We start from the raw sequence: 16246 nt of genomic DNA on the forward strand, positions 1-16246 counted from the left end.
AATTTTCTTGGCCAAAAAGTCCACAATACCAAACCAGTAACAAATTAAAGATGTCATTTATGGGAGACAATCCAAAATGGCGACTAGCAGCTAGAAGATGTCTCTCCCACGCCTTGTTTTTTTTTTCTTCAAATTTCTATGGGTCATAAAAGGAAGTCCTTGTATGGTCTTTGCCCCGCAGTACCAGCACCTACCATGTCTTCTCTTTGAGGACCAATGGACTCTCATATCACCTGGGGTTTGTTATTGCCGCTGCAACTCCCGTTGGGAAGTACTGGAGGGAAAAGTTTGCCTCTATCTTCCCCCAAGGTCATATGCCACTCTTAGCCCGGCAGCACCAACAATGCTTCCAGATCCCGCTTTCAGCAGGACACTCTTCACAGCTTGGTGAGTCACAAACCAATGACATGGTGCGATGATCACAGAAGCAGGTAACGCGGCTAGAGTCATTACTGCAGATGCGAGTGCCATTATAGTGGAAACAGACATTGTAGTGGTTTCTGGTGCTACTTTGATGATGCAGGAAGAGTTTGGATCCTTACATGATTTGTTTGGAATGGCTGATTCTATTTCTGCTGATCCAGTTCAGCAGAGAGTTTCAGGTTGGTGAGACTTTCAAAGTTTTCCCTGGAATCCATTTGGGTCGATATAGAGGGCTTAGGCATAGCTGTGTCCTCTCAACTGGCGCTCTTAACTATTAAATGTAAGAATATTTAATTATGACTAGATACTGTGGAGAAGTCTGCAGCTATATTGGTCCAGCAGGTCACAGATGTTCAGCAAGCTTATCCTATGTTAAACTGTTGAAAGATAGTTTGGTGAAAGATAATATTTTATCATCAAGTAAGATGGAAAATTTAGAAAACTCATTATGATGCAGGAATCTGTGATTTATAAATTTTCCTCATGTTCCACTGGTTTCTGCTTGGGACATGTTCAGAAGAATACCTATTGGAGGTTTTAAAAATCTTGGAATCTGCTTTCCCACCTATAGCACAGTTTTATTATTTACCTCCTCCTAAAAGTGGAATAGCGAGACAATCTAATCTTTTTCCTATATCGAATAATTCTTTAGACGTATCAGCAGTTTTGAAAACCCCTGAATCTTCCTTAGCCAAACCTTCTACTCTATTGGTATCTTTGATATTGGACTCTGATAGAGATTGGCATCATAAAATGTATTTTAGACATCTGGCTTCACTTTTTCTGCAATGTGTAAAGTTATGGTTTTCCCTGATATTTCCAGACCAACCCAGAAGGAAGTGGAAGCAGTTTCTTCTTTTGAGACCTAGGGATTTGCAATTGGGGGCACAGTTTTTCTCAAATTTCCCGGTAAATTTTTTTATTTTTTTTTTTAATTTATTTTTATATACCGACATTCATCTCAATTGAGATATCACATCGGTTTATATTCAGGTACTGTAGGTATTTCCCTATCCCCAGAGGGCTTACAATCTAAGTTTGTACCGGAGGCAATGGAGGGTAAAGTGACTTGCACAAGGTCACAAGGAGCGACAGCGGGATTCGAACCCTGGTCTCCTGGTTTGTAGCCCACTGCTCTAACCACTTGGCTATGGAAAGAGCACTTCTCCCAAAGATAAAATGAGCACCCTCTGCTCCCTAGCTTGTTAGTTGGTACAGATGGATCAGTAACAGCCAGAGGCGGTCTCTAACCCACCCCCACATAGATGTCCTTCAGTGGGGCCTCTGCAATCCTTGAAACGCTGGTGAATTTATTTATTTATTTTATTTAACAGGTTTTATATACCATCATTCGGCTTCATAATAAAGCCATCACAATGGTTTACAAACATGGGAAGGTTACAAGCATATTAATATAACTGTTAACAAAGAGAGACATCCTTTTATAAAGATTAACTAGAACTAGCACTACGGATTGCATGAAGGGGTGCACAAAGGGGAATGCCCCTTTGTTGCACCCCTTCGGTGCGCGACGCACAACGAGCGGCGCCTGGTGGTAATGCGCCGTTTAACTGTCCTTCGTTGCCCCCGATGACGTCGGGGGGGGGGGGACACGGGTCTTCCGATCGGGGCCTTCTCATCAACTTCCCTCTCACTTCGCGCTGTCAATTTCTTTTCATGTTTTCTTTTTTTTTTCATGAATGTGTCACAGCAATTGAAAAACAAATTCCACTGGTGGCCAGACCTGAGTGCTTTATGTGAGGGAACCCCACTCAGTCTGCTTATTCATCAGGTCACATTAGTAATAGATGTGTCCACCAAAGGATGGGGAGCACCCTGGGTCTTTCTGAATCTGAGGAACTTGGTCAGCAGTGGCACGGCAGTTTCAAATCAACCTTTTGAAAGACCTGAGAGCTTTCTCACATCTCCTTAAGGAAAAGAAAATTCTCATCCAAACCAGCAACCAAATAGCAATGTTTTATGTCAACAAGAGGGAGGCACAGGATAATGGACTCTCTGCCAAGAGGCCATGAAGATTTGGGAATGGGCATGCAGCTATCACGCTGTCTAGCAAGTGACCTACCTACCCAGGATCTCCAACACGTTTGCAGATCACCTCCCCAGGGTGCTTTGTCCTCACTAGTGGTTCCTGCATCATTCAATAGCCAACATCTTTGAGGACATCCACTGATTGACCTCTTTGGGTCAGAGGAAAGCAGAAAAGTGGAAAGATTTTGCTCCATTCTTCCAAGCAAACTCTGGTCCACTCCGGATGCTTTTCTGCTCACCTGGAATACAGATCTCATGTATGCTTTTCCATTGATTTAACTGATAGCTAGGACAGTGCCAAAAGTAATCAAAGACTGAGCCTGCCTGATGCTCATTGCACCAGAATGGCCCAGAGAAGTGTGGCTCTTGTACCTAGTACAGTTGTCTTTCAGCTCCCCTATTCCTCTAGGATCCAATTCGGCCTTATTAACTCAAGATGGGGCCTGTATCATCCAAGTGTCCTCTCGCTCAGCGTAACAGCCTGGATGTTGCATGCTCACTTGCATCCCACACCCTTACCCAAAGAAGTTAAAGATGTATTAGTATTGTCCAGGAAGCCCTCAATCAGAAGGGCTTACAGCTTTAAATGGAAACAGTTTTCATACTGGAATAGTTTGTTTGCGAACTACAGGAGCTGCTTTACTACATAGTCTCTTTTTCATCTCTGGATCTCAGTATCTCTTCAATCGAGGTGCATCTCAGTTCCATATTGACCTACCATATTGAAGTAGAAAGTAAACCAATATCTACTCATCTGTCAGTGTCATAGTTTGAGAGGTTTATGGTATACCAAACCACAACTTCATGATGTTCTTGTACAGCTTATAAAGCCACCCTTCAAACCATTAGAATCTGCTTTTTTAAAGTTTCTTGCATGAAAAGTGTTGTTCCTTATTGTAATCATGTCTGCTAGAAATGTCAGTGAGTTTCAGGCATTGATGCACTACATTTCATATGTGTAGCTCTGCCAAACATAGGGTGGTGCGCTGTGCACATCCCAAGTTTCTACTGAAAGTGGTTCATCTTTTCATTTAAATCAAGACATTGTCTTACCCATATTCTTTCCAAGACTGCTTGGTAATCATCCATGTGTGAGGACTGCCATCCTGCTTGTCGTCCTTAGAAAGCAGAGTTGCTTACCTGTAACAGGTGTTCTCCGAGGACAGCAGGATGTTAGTCCTCACGAAACCTCCCCTGGGAGTTGGTTTTTCCATGTATTAGCTATATCATGAGCTGAGGGACTCTTCCTAGGGGGCAGGGTGATAACTACAGCTGCACATGCTCAGAAGGGCATGATTGTAAGCTCTAGAATCTTTGAGATCAAAGTTCTGGGCTGGGATCCATCCGATGATGTCATCCCGGTGTGAGGACTGACATTCTGCTGTCCTTGGAGAACAGATGTTATATATTTCTGCATTTTAAAATTTTAAATGAAAGCATAACTTGGTTAGTTATGAGCAGTCCACATGAAAATGCCTACCTGGATAAAGAGTGACTTGACAGTAGACTCGCAGCATGTGTTCACGCAAAGTGGGGATAGAAAAGTGGCTTTGTCTAGCCTTCAAGTCCACCAGGAAGACAATTTAACTATGGCCAATAATAATTAGGCTTTGTGTAGTGTCATTCATCCAAATAGGACTCGGAATGCTTTATTTATTATTTTATTTACTTATTGGCATTCAGTATTCTGCTTTTTACCATGCATGGCCTCAATGCAGATTCCAATAAATTGAAAGTAGGTTACAGCAGTAACTTTAGAACTTGGATCTTCAGAAATGTAGAGATGCCAGGGGTAGATGCCTTGGAAGTTATTGAATTCTAATTTGGTAAAATGAGGCACAAGGTGATCATGATTTGTCCAAGGTTGCACAGGTTTCCATGGGTGAGAGGTTGGAACTTGCATCCCAGGAGTACTGCTGGTTTATAGTTCAGCGTGCTAAGCACTGGGCTCTGTCATCTCCCATTGAGTGCCTGTGAAAATACCCTAGGCAGAGAGGAAAAGCAGCAGGAAGGATGTGAGAGAATAAGAGAAGGCAAGTTTGAGCTGTTACTAATGAACCCAATGTGATAAGTTTCCTTCCAGCTAAAATTTTCAAATGTTTTACTTAGGCTGTCTAGTATTTAGCACAGAGGGGTATCAGCCTGAATTCTTTTCTGGATGATGGGGCTTTATAGCTGGATTTTCTACTTTTTCCTAATCTAGTGGCAGGTTTTTTTGCCATTGACTGTTAACATCTGCTAACAATGTTATACATGCATATTAATGGTCAGTGTTAATGAGATACAAATGAAGCATGCATTACCACATGCTAGTAAAAGTTTGCTTGTAAAAACACACAGGTTACTGAAGTTGGTAACACTATTTTGGCATGATGTCTGTGTTGCCATTAACAAGTTGCTACATTTGGGTCATATAACTGAAATACATTTTACTTGCTGGAATTGGTGAATTTTATCCGGTATATTCACTGACAGTTTTACCTATTATGCCATGCTGAATATTTTAACCATATGTTTGGTGTAATATGCCATTGTGCCAAAATACTTGAATTAGTACCTGCACTGTTGCAAGCCAAAGCAGTCCATTGTGTTCTTTTATTCTCAGGTTACATTGCATTTTTGGATCTGTGAATTGTAATACTAATTTAGTCTATCACTTCTTTGCAGACAAGTTTGACCAGTTTTGGGCCATAAACCGAAAACTCATGGAGTACCCTGCCGGAGAGGATGGATTCCGTTATATCCCTTTTAGGATCTATCAGGTAGGAGGCGGGCTGATAAGCAGCAGTCTACCTTTGTACACGCTTCGGCCATGTCAGGGGCTGAAGCTGAGCTCCGTGTTATCGGCTAAATTTAGGGAGGGACGGTTTTAATGAGTGAGAAGGGCAAAGTAGATGTTCTACCCAGGGAAATCTGTCGGTAACTCAGGTTAAAGGAGAATATTTAGCTGTATATTACCAGAGTTGAAGGCTTTTTTTGCAACCAAACATCGGATTCAAGCTTTCTGACTAGGTTTAGTGCTATTTATATTTTAAGCAGTTTTTGTTTTAGTTTAAATGTGCATATTTTGGGGAGCATTAAATAAGTGAGTTTTAATCTTGAACTGTCAGCTATTAAACATTTATTGATGGCTCTGTGCCACATAAACTGGAGTAATGGATCTAAAGTGGTTTTATGTTCAATTATTCACAGTCTATAGGAGATTAAAAGAAGGACGAGAAATAAAGATACATTTTCTTGTCCTCTGCCTTTTTTTGCCTCCCTGTCCATACATGTGTCTATTGCTAGTATTTAGCAGGTACAATAGTATGTGCAGAATTGCTATGCAAGGGAAGGGAAATAAAGGAGGCAAAATGTACAAGGGGCACAAAACAAATTCCCGTATCGAGTGTGGCAGGCTGATGGGAATGGAAAAGGTACATGGGGATGAGGATATAAAATGGGGTGCATTTTGTGGCATTTGCTATATTGGAAATGTGTGTGGGGGAGGGTGGAATCGAGCCTGGCATGTAATGCGTAGCTAGAAAAGGAGGGTGACAAAAATGGAAAAGGGGATGGAGCAGCTCCCCTATGATGAGAGGCTATGCAGGCTTGGGGCTCTTCAGCTTGGAAGAGGCAGCTGAGAGGGGACAGGATAGAAGTTGATAAAATCCTGAGTGAGGTGCAATGGGTAAATAAAGGAGGGTCATTTACTCTCAAAAAAATACTACACTTCATAATAAAAATGGGAGAAAATCAGTGGAAATCTTTTTTCACTGATTTTTCCCCATTTTGTTTTTTAATTATAACACATTGATAATTTCACAGGAAAAAGAAATAAAAACTGAAAATGAAGGTCTCTAGAAATAAGTAGAGTACCTTGGTTAGTGGTAAAGATATGGGTTAATAGGGTGTAGAAAATGCATATATAAGATGTAAGGCCCCACTAGGATCCCTATGAAATAGAGTGGCCGAGTAGTTTGGTCAGGGCAGTGTAGAGTAAGGAATGCACCATATTTGCCATAGCACCTCCATTAGAGGGTTTATGGCTTCCTTCCTGCTTACATAAAAGCAAGTGCCTGGGATTTTTAGACTGGATCTAGAGAATGAGAAACACATTTTTCCTTTTAATTCTCTTTAAGTCTGTTAAGTAAAGGCCCAAAGACTTGGCTGAGGATTCTTAGAAAAAGATTAATTTCCATCTTGCACCCAGCAGTTGGTAATAATTTCTACTGATTTTTTCAGTTATTTATTCTGTGTGATTTTGTTGGGTAGATGTTTTTTTTAATCCAGTTTACCTATATGGAGAGAAATGTAAGAGAAGTTTTATTTGTCGTCTTGGTGGACCTTATCCAAAGGGATTCCCTTGCCAATCTTGGCTTTAGTGAAGGAGGAATGAATACACAACTGGATCCATACCCAAGAGGAGAATCTGAGCTACCACTTTAGACGTTCATTAACTGTAATCTTGGGACACAGGAAAAAAGGAGAGGAGAAAATTGGCAATTTCAAACTCAAGCAGTGGATGCCCAAGTATTGTGGAGGGGAATCCAGATTGGGAGAATTGGGCACTAAGGGGCCGATGCAATACAGTGCGCTCAGCTGAGCGCATTGTATAACCTGCAGTCGGATGCGGGTAGAATAGGCACTAATCAATCCCCTAATGCAATAAGGGGAGTAGTGCATATGCAACGTGCGTCCAACGCAAAGTGAATCTAATAGCGCTCATCACATGGAGCAGGTGTTAATAGCTGAGCACATTTAAAACAAGTACAGAAAAGCAGAAAAAACTGCTTTCCTATACTTCCTCCCACTTAATATTGTTGCAATATTAAGTAGGAGGAAAAACTTAAAGAAACAAGTTTAAAAAAAAAAAAAATCAAAAAACCCTTTGACAGTCTGGTGCAGGAAACGGACGCTCAACTGACAAGCGTCCGTTTCCTGAAACCCCGGCATCTGTTTTCCTAACCGGCAGACTGCCGAGTTAGGAAAACCGATCGGGATCTCGTTAGCAAGGAGGCGTTCAAGTGACCCTAGCGCCTCCTTGCTAACGCGACCCCCTAATTTAAATATTGCGTGGCGCATTAAGAAAGCAGGTGGTGACTGTTCAGCGCCCGCTTTCTACCCACATTTATTGCATCGGCCCCTAAGTTTGCAGTTTTACTCAGTGTGGCTTCACATTCTATCCAAGGATAAAGAATGGACCTTGAGAGATACAGTAAATCAAGGATCCACAGATTTACTCTTTGAAATTATTTTGTAGATATTATCCAGGTGCCAAACCTGATTCAGTAAAGTTTATGTTGGAACACCACTACGGCATCCAGCGAAGAGACTGTACATTGGTAGCCTAGGGTCTTGGAGGTTTATCCTTTTTCCCAACCCCCCACGCCATGGAGAATCCTCTTTGGGGGACTTAAAAGAGAGCAGAGTTGATATAGAGACTTAACCCTGGTAACTTTGTAAACCGTTGTGATGGCGAAACCGAACGACGGTATATAAAACTCGATAGATAGATAAATAAATATTGTTTTTGTTAAAATGGGAGAGTACCTCAAGGAGTCGCTAACTGGTTGGAAAAAATCAAGGGGAAGCAAAAGATTAGTGGGCAAAACTAAAAGGAGATGATAGAAGGGCAACAACCATTTTCTTAGGAAAATAAATAAAAGGAAGCAGAAAAAGAGATAATTATGGTTTTCTAAAGAAGTAGCTGAAAGGGTATGGAAGAAAAGGTTAGTTTTCATAAACTACAAGAGATTTGTGAACGTGGAAGACAGGGAACAATATCTGAAAAAGCTCCAAGAAGCTGGGAAAGTAGTCAGGAATGTAGAAATTCACATAAAAGAAAAATAGGAAATACGGTAAAAAGTAAAATTGCTTAACAAATATTTCTGTTTGGTGTTCATTGTGGAAGGGCCTGGAGCAGCTCCACATAAAATGAGCACAAATAAGATTGGCAGTGAGGTAAACTCAATTGATTTTCAGAAGACTGTGCTCATAAGGAGCTAACTAAACTTAAAATAGATAAGGCGATGGAGCCATATGGCATACATCCAAGGCTTTTGAAGGAACTTAGAGAAATCCTGGCAGCTCCACTGGATGACCTTTTCAATGCTTCTTTAGAGTCAGGAGTAGATCCAGAGGACAGGAGAAGGGCAGATGTGGTTCTTAGTCATAAAAGTAGAAGAAAGGAGGAGACTGGGAAGTACAGACCATTTACTCTGACCTCTGTAGCAAGCAAATTAATGGAATCCAATGGCTTGTATGATGTGAGGCAGCATGCTTTTAGTAGAGGTAGATCTTGTCAGATGAATCTGATTATTTTATTAATTAGGTGACCAGAGAGTTGGGTCAAGAGAGAGAGTACTAGATGTGTAGTGTACTTGGATTTCTGTAGGACTTTTGACACTTGGTTCTGCACAAGAGAGATAAATAAATTGAGTGCCCTTGGTAAGGAACCTAAAGTGACTGGGTTACTCTGGTCACTACAAAGGGTATTGGTAAACAGTTTACTTGGAGGTGGGGGACATTGCTTGTGATGTGCCTCAGGGATTGATCCTGGGACCAGTTCTTTTCAACATTTTCGAGTGACATAGCAGAAGGATTGTTAGGAAAGGTTTGTCTTTTTGCCGATGATACCAAAATCTACAAAAGGGTAGACAGCCAGGAAGGTATGGAAAACATGAGGAAGGTTCTAGCAAAGCTTGAGAAATGGTCTGGAGACGGTCAGATAAGATTTAGTGCTAAAAATTGCAGAGTAATGCATTTAGGAAGCAAGAATCCAAGGGAGCAGTACAGTATTGGAAGTGAAATTCTTCTAAACTCAAAAGAAGAGCAGGATCTGGGGGTGATGTATCTTGTGATCTTAAGGTGACTAAACAGGTGGATAAAGGTGATGGCAAAAGCCAAAAAGATGCTTGGTGCCATAGGGAGAGGAATAGCAGAAAAAGGAAGGTGATATTACCTCTGTGTAGGTCCCTGGTGAGACCTCATTCAGAATATTGAGTACAGTTCTGGAAATTGTACCTTCAAAAGGATTGGAGTTGGTCCAGAGGGTGGCTATTAAAATGATCAGTGGTCTTTGTTCTAAAGCATATGGGGATAGACTTAGGGTCTAAACATGTATATCTTAGCTCAAAGGTGGCCAGCTCTGGCCCTTGAGAGCCACAAACAGGCCAGGTTTTCAGGATATTCACAATGAATATGCATGAGAGAGATCAAGCATACAATGGGGGCAGTGCATGCAAATCTATCTCAGTCATATTCAATATGGCCTGTTTGTGGCTCTCAAGGACCAGAGTTTGCTGCCCCTGGCCTAGTCGAAAAGCAAGATGGGGAGATATGATATAGACATTTAAATATCTCAATGGTTTCTTTGCACAGGAGGCAAGTCTCTTTCAATGGAAAGGAGGCTGTAGAGCAAGGGTTCATGGGATGAGGGTGAAAGGGGGTAGATTCACGAGTAACCTTAGGAAATAATTATTTTCAGAGAGGGTAGTAAATGCATGGAATGACCTCCCAGTGGAGATGATGGAGACAAAAATGATATCTAAATTCAAGAAAAGCATGGGATAAATACAGAGGATCACTGAGGATGTGATGGAAATTGTAAGGGCTACATAAATTGAACAGATGGTCAGATTAGATGGGCTATATGGTCTTTTTCTAGGTAGTTGTACAGGAGAGCAATATCAAGGTGCAACTGCTAGTATTAGATAATGGTCTCCTCTTCTGCCAAGGTTGGAAGGAAAGGGATAATAACAAGGAGCCACATGTTGTTCATGAGCTTCAGGTTGCAGACCCCTTATTTCTAGTTGAAGCCAGAGAAGAGGAGGATAAAAGAGCTTGCTGGGAGGATTAGTGTTCTCTCATGGCAATATAGGAGAAAAGAAATTGGGAAGATATTCAAGGGCCAATTGATTCATGCATCTGAAGATTAAGCAAAGTGTGTCAAATGTTATCCTGCTTTTAATCAGAAGCCAGTGCAACTGATGCAAAATTTATGTAAGGATTGTATGGAAAAATCTGGGGGAAACCTCATATAGTGCCTACCATAGGCTATTTGGATGCCTATGTGGCTACTGCAACTCCAACCCCACCACTGTGGATGTCAGATTTATAATCATTGGTTGCCCCAGACGAGCATAGAGTTTTTACCGTGGAAGTACATTGACCACAACAAACCGAGTATTAACAGCCGAGATTTACATGCAGATTCCATGCTCTTAAGTGATTCCCTGATGAAGAATTCACATTCGAAACATTGCAGTGTCAGGACTGATACACTTGCAGCATGAAGATTTCCAACTATAATCTTGGCACCAAAACAGTGAGCATAATACTTCTGGTATACCAAGATTATTGTATACCAGCACTTCTATCCACAGTAGTGGACTCATACCAGACTCAAATGATAGCTTTATAAATAAGTAAAGCATCACACCGTCTGGGGCAACCAATGATTATAAATCTATCTGAAATCCACAGTGGTGGGGTTGGAGTTGCAGTAGCCACATAGGCATCCAAATAGCCTATGGTAGGCACTATATGAGGTTTCCCCCAGATTTTTCCATACAATCCTTACGTAAACTTGGGCTAGACCTCCTATATATATATTGATATTTCACAAGTGTATAGCATCATTGGATCTTCTATTTTTGTATATTTATACAACTGATGCAAAATTGGCATTACATGGTGGATTTAATTGCCTCTACCAAAAGTTTAACCACACCTTGAGCTCTTATTAAAAACACATTTTTAGGATGTGCAAAATGAAAATAGGCAGAAGCCAGCAGGGCAACAGCAAAAGAATCATTCCCAAACAAAAAAAAACAGTTTAAAACAAGAGAATCACAAAGTTTATTCAAAGAAACTTCCTGCAAAAATAAGTCATTGAGACATATGGACATTCACAGGGCTCACACAAGTATTTCAGATTCGGACACTTGGCGTCTGTTTTTCCATTGTGCTAGCTGAAAATGGTTGTCCTTTATTTCAGAAGAAAGTTGGGTGTAATCCTTGCCCACTACCACAGTAATGGGCAAGCTACTCTTAAACACATCTGTAAAAAGGATCAATATTCTGCAGCAACAGTGCCTGGGCTATGGCCTTCTGAACCCTTATGACATGAGTCAGCAGCCACCGCCCTTAATGATGATCATGACTCCTTCCTCCACCCCTGGCTGACCCGGGGATCCCCTGAGCTGCCAGGCTGCCTCTTGCAGGGAGACTCTCGGTCAGTCCTAGCATTTGAATTTCCTTTCCCAGTGCATTGTGATATTTCTAATACTGCACTACTTGAGAAGGAATGCCATAAAGCTGGGTCACATCCCAGCCTGTTGAAGATGTATTTGTTTATTTGGATGGCAAGAGAGGAGTGTTTTACTGGTGTGGACAGAGAAGGTGGGTTGGACTTTGGCAGTATTGTGGATGAAAAAGCGCCAGAATTAACGGGATTGACGTGGGTATAGAAAAGATAGAAGAGTTAAAGTGAGAAAGGTACAGGGCAAGTGAGCCACATTGGTAGGGTTGCTGTTACCAGAGGTGAAGGATAGTGAGGGAAGAGCTGAAGGGCTTGCTCTTGGGCGTGCCTTCTGTCCTCCCAGTACTGCGTATGTGTGGTACCAGGAGAGGAGCCCCTGGCCCTCGGTTGCACGTATTGGGTAAAATTCTGAGCCTCCTCATTTTAGAAGCTCAATGGCAGATACATTTTATATTAGTACCTGCTCTGAAAGAAAGCTAATATTTTTGAGCTGAAATATATTGAAATGTGTTCTAAAGTTTTAAGATATAAACTTTTGATGTGACTGAAATAATGAATTTAATTTACTTTAATTTTTTTATTTATATTCTGCGATTCCTGGCCGTGCAGCCACTTCAGAGCGCATTGCAAATAGATGAAAGTGAGGTTTTTACTTACTGGGTTGCTTTACAAGTTGCATTCAGTACAATAGATAAGTTCAACAAGTAAAAACAGAGCCAAGGCAGATCATTGCTACAGGTAAAAACAAAGTCATAAAAAGCAAGATCAATAGTGTTAAGAAGAGGGCCAAAGATCTATGCTGCCATAGTATCAGAGCTGTGGTTTTATGGTTTGCTTCAACATGAATTTTTAGACTGCTCATCTTTAAATTCTGTTATTGGGAAGTAGTAAAAATATTTTAACACAGGCAAAGTGAATAATTATTTATTGCACAAATTTCACTATTTAACAACTTATCTGTAGTTGGAGCTGAGATGTAGAACAAATTTCCACTTTCATTATGTAAGCAGTCATATTTTAAAACTTAAAAAAAAACCAGCTGGAAACATTTGTTTCAATTGGCTTACTTTAAAAAAAATGTTTAAACTATTTCCTGGTATGAGGTATTAATATGTGGTATGAGCAGATGCTGGTCTTAGTTTTTAGTTCTTAGTTATTTTGAGTTTGTCTTGTTTTATGATATTTTCAATAATTTTTTCTATTTAATTGTTTTAAATATTTATGATTGTGTATGTTATTTTTGTAAGCTGCCTAGAATTTTAGATGATGCGGCATAGACATTTTTTAAATAAAATAAACTGGTGAACCACATATATGATACACTAAATCAAATGCCCGTTGTCAGTGACGAGATTTAACATTCAGGTACACCATGACGGCTTTGGGGGCCTGGATGAGACTCCTTGGACTCCATAGTCCTCACCCTCACCCTACTGCTGCCACTGAGCAGCCAGCGTTCGGAGGTCAGCCAGGTGTCCTTTTGCTCCAGAGCAGCAGCATCCCAGCAGCCTGGTAGAGGGAAACGGTGGGTGAGGAAAGTGCTGCCCGAAGTCTGAGGGGGTGCTGCTGCCTCCATGTTTCCCAGGCTTATTTGTGGCCGACACAGCAGCAAACCATCCACACCACCAATCAGTGGCTTGAGAGGTGTAGGGGGCACTCATGCCACCCCCTCGCCCCCAGCCTATCAGCCCTTGTAGGGGGCAGGCCTCCAGTCTTCTTTTATGGGAGTGTGGCAGACATAAACCAAATTTTATTATATAGGATAATTGGTTTGGTTTCTGTCAGAAGCCAAATACCTACAGTGGGCATGGGCAGCCAAAATGACATCTGAAGAGAGAGAAGATGATTCTAGAGTCTTGAATGCAGATTCAAGCAGCTGTCTTCGGAGTCAGTTATAACTTATTTTACAACTTCATTTTTCCCAAGTAGAATGGAAGAAGCCTATGAACGGTTAATTATCTGGATATAAATACGATTGTCCTTTGTTTCTTTCAGTAGTAATGTGGATGTCATGGCAAATGGCATAGGTCATAGCTGTGATGGAAAGTCTGTGGTCAGAAAGACTTAAACTTATTCCCTTGTATTCATTCAGAGTGAACCAGCAGAAGGCAGGACTCAGGCTCAACCAATTTAAGGCAACTTTTTAACGTGAATAGTTGACTGTGAATATTTTTGTAATGCTGTTTTGTAACGCTATATATACAGCCCTAAGAAGAAAAATCCATTTTAAGAGATTATATTTTCTGTTTATGCAGTAGCAGCTCCTTGCTGGGAGCAGCCAGAGTACCAGATCTGTTTCCTGATAGTGTTCTGCAGGCTGCTTGAGGCACCTGGCAGCACAGTACCAAAAGAAGCCTTGCAATTATGAAAAATCATATTTCTTTTAAGTTGAATTTTTTTCTTATACCGTATAAAATGACCTTATAAACCCAAGAAGGTACTGCCTAACGGGGATAGACAAGTAAAAACAAGCTGCGGGGGGGGGGGAGATTAGTTTTGACAATTAAGTACTCCTGGAGGAATTTTGCACCAAATAAAATTCTGCAGCTTTAAATACTTTTTTCTCTTTGTAGTTTATAATTTTTTGTGCAATTTAATGTTTATTGCCAAAAGCATATAATAGTAGAACAAATTAGAATATCCATGTACAAAGCTATACTTATTATCTAATAAAGCCATATCCTTACCATTATAAAATAGCAAGTTTGGCAGTCAGAAATATACATGTACATATAAATATTCTAGCCTTAATTCCTACCCACCCTTATCACCCTCCTCCCCCAATGATTACCGTATTTTTCGCTCCATAAGACGCACTTTTTTTTCCCCCAAAAGTGAGGGGAAAATGTCTGTGCGTCTTATGGAGCGAATATAAAAAAAAATTAAAAATCTAATAAAACCCCCGCCCCCTCCTGCCCCCCCCCAGACCTTCCAAATTAATTTACTACAACCCCCACCCTCCTGAACCCCCCAAGACCTGCCATAAGTCCCTGGTGGTCCAGCGGGGGTCCGGGAGCGATCTCCTGGACTTAGGCCGTCGACTGCCAGCAATCAAAATGGCGCCGACGGCCCTTTGCCCTTACTATGTCACTGGGGTCGACCAATGCCAGCGGTAGCCCCTGTGACATAGTAAGGGCAAAGGGCCGTCGGCGCCATTTTGATTACTGGCAGCCGACGGCCCTTTGCCCTTACTATGTCACAGGGGCTACCGCTGCCATTGGTCGACCCCAGTGACATAGTAAGGGCAAAGGGCCATCGGTGCCATTTAGATTGCTGGCAGCCGACGGCCCAAGTCCAGGAGATCGCTCCCGGACCGCTCCTGGACCCCTGCTGGACCACCAGGGACTTTTGGCAGGTCTTGGGGAGGGGTCAGGATGGTGGGGGGTTGTATTTAATTGATTTGGCAGGTCTTGGGGGGGTCAGGAGGGTGGGGGTTGTTAATTTAAAGTGTTGGGATGGGGTTTGGTTTTTTTTTGGGGGGGGGGTTTCTCACAGAATTAGAAAGACAAACGTTTTATGATCTGGGGAATGGACCGAAATGGCCCTCCCCAGACCCGAAAACAAAATGGGAAGAAAAAAAAATGTTATGCCCTCCCCTAATTTGCTCCATAAGACGCACAGACACCTGGGGACAGAGCCGGTTTAGCACAATTTTTTTTTTTTTTTTTAATTTTCCCCCTCTGAATCCTAGGTGCGTCTTATGGAGCAAAAAATACGGTATATTGTGTTTTGACAGAGTATGCCGAAGCTTACAACATTTTAAAATATTGTGTGCAAAATGTGTAATACCTTGGTGCTTGACTGCTTGTTGAGTGTCACATCTGAATCCGTTTTGTTTTCTTCCTTCACGATAGTGGACTCTGGTTTGGCCGTTGTCACTGAGCAGGGTGATCTTGGAGAGCATTGTGGATAGGTCTCTAAAAGCATTGACCTAATGTGCAGTGGCAGTTAACAGAGCCATATGTTTGCTGTTATTCAAATAGAATGGTTGCCATGCTAAGTCAATTGGATATATAAAAATAAAGTCAACAAGTAGTAGGCAGTACCTTTGGATTTGACTAATTGAATACATTTCTGACCAGCTTTTTAGAGTTATACTCCTTTTATTAGGTCATTGCAAAATGAGCCAAGAATGAGGCTTTCTGATTAGATAACACTCCTGTAGTTTGTTTTGCACTGTTATTTACTCATATTTTAACTATTTCTTTCTGAAAGAAGAGGGTTTCACCTTTCCTTATGATCATTTCCTCTCTGTATTTTTTCCCCAAATATTCCCCACAATTACTTACTGCCTTTTCATGTGAACCAGGCATCATTTGCCTTGTCAGTGGTTGCAGTCTCTTCACCATAGGGTGAGAAGACAGTCATCTGATCTGTTCTCTTATCTTTTGCATTTTGAAGCGAGTACCTTGGATGACTTTCTTTCAAGGCTTAGAATGAATTTGAAGTCCTTTTTCTCCCATAATCTCTCTGTCACTCCTTCAGCTCTTTCTAGCTGCTATAGTTGACCGTTGGTTGAAAAAGGAAGAA

General features: G+C 41.3%; 1 protein-coding gene across 4 annotated transcripts in view; it reads left to right on the forward strand.

Annotated features, from left to right (window-relative positions):
• ATG5 (autophagy related 5) overlaps positions 1-16246 on the forward strand; it is a 305920-nt gene that overhangs the window by 113313 nt on the left and 176361 nt on the right. For all 4 annotated transcript variants that reach the window (XM_029595334.1, XM_029595335.1, XM_029595332.1 and 1 more), the window contains exon 6: positions 5140-5234. In XM_029595334.1, the coding sequence (XP_029451194.1) occupies positions 5140-5234 (95 nt within the window). The remainder of the gene's footprint in view (positions 1-5139; positions 5235-16246) is intronic.

This window comes from Rhinatrema bivittatum, chromosome 3 (genome assembly GCF_901001135.1).
Source record: "Rhinatrema bivittatum chromosome 3, aRhiBiv1.1, whole genome shotgun sequence".
NCBI lineage: Eukaryota > Metazoa > Chordata > Amphibia > Gymnophiona > Rhinatrematidae > Rhinatrema > Rhinatrema bivittatum.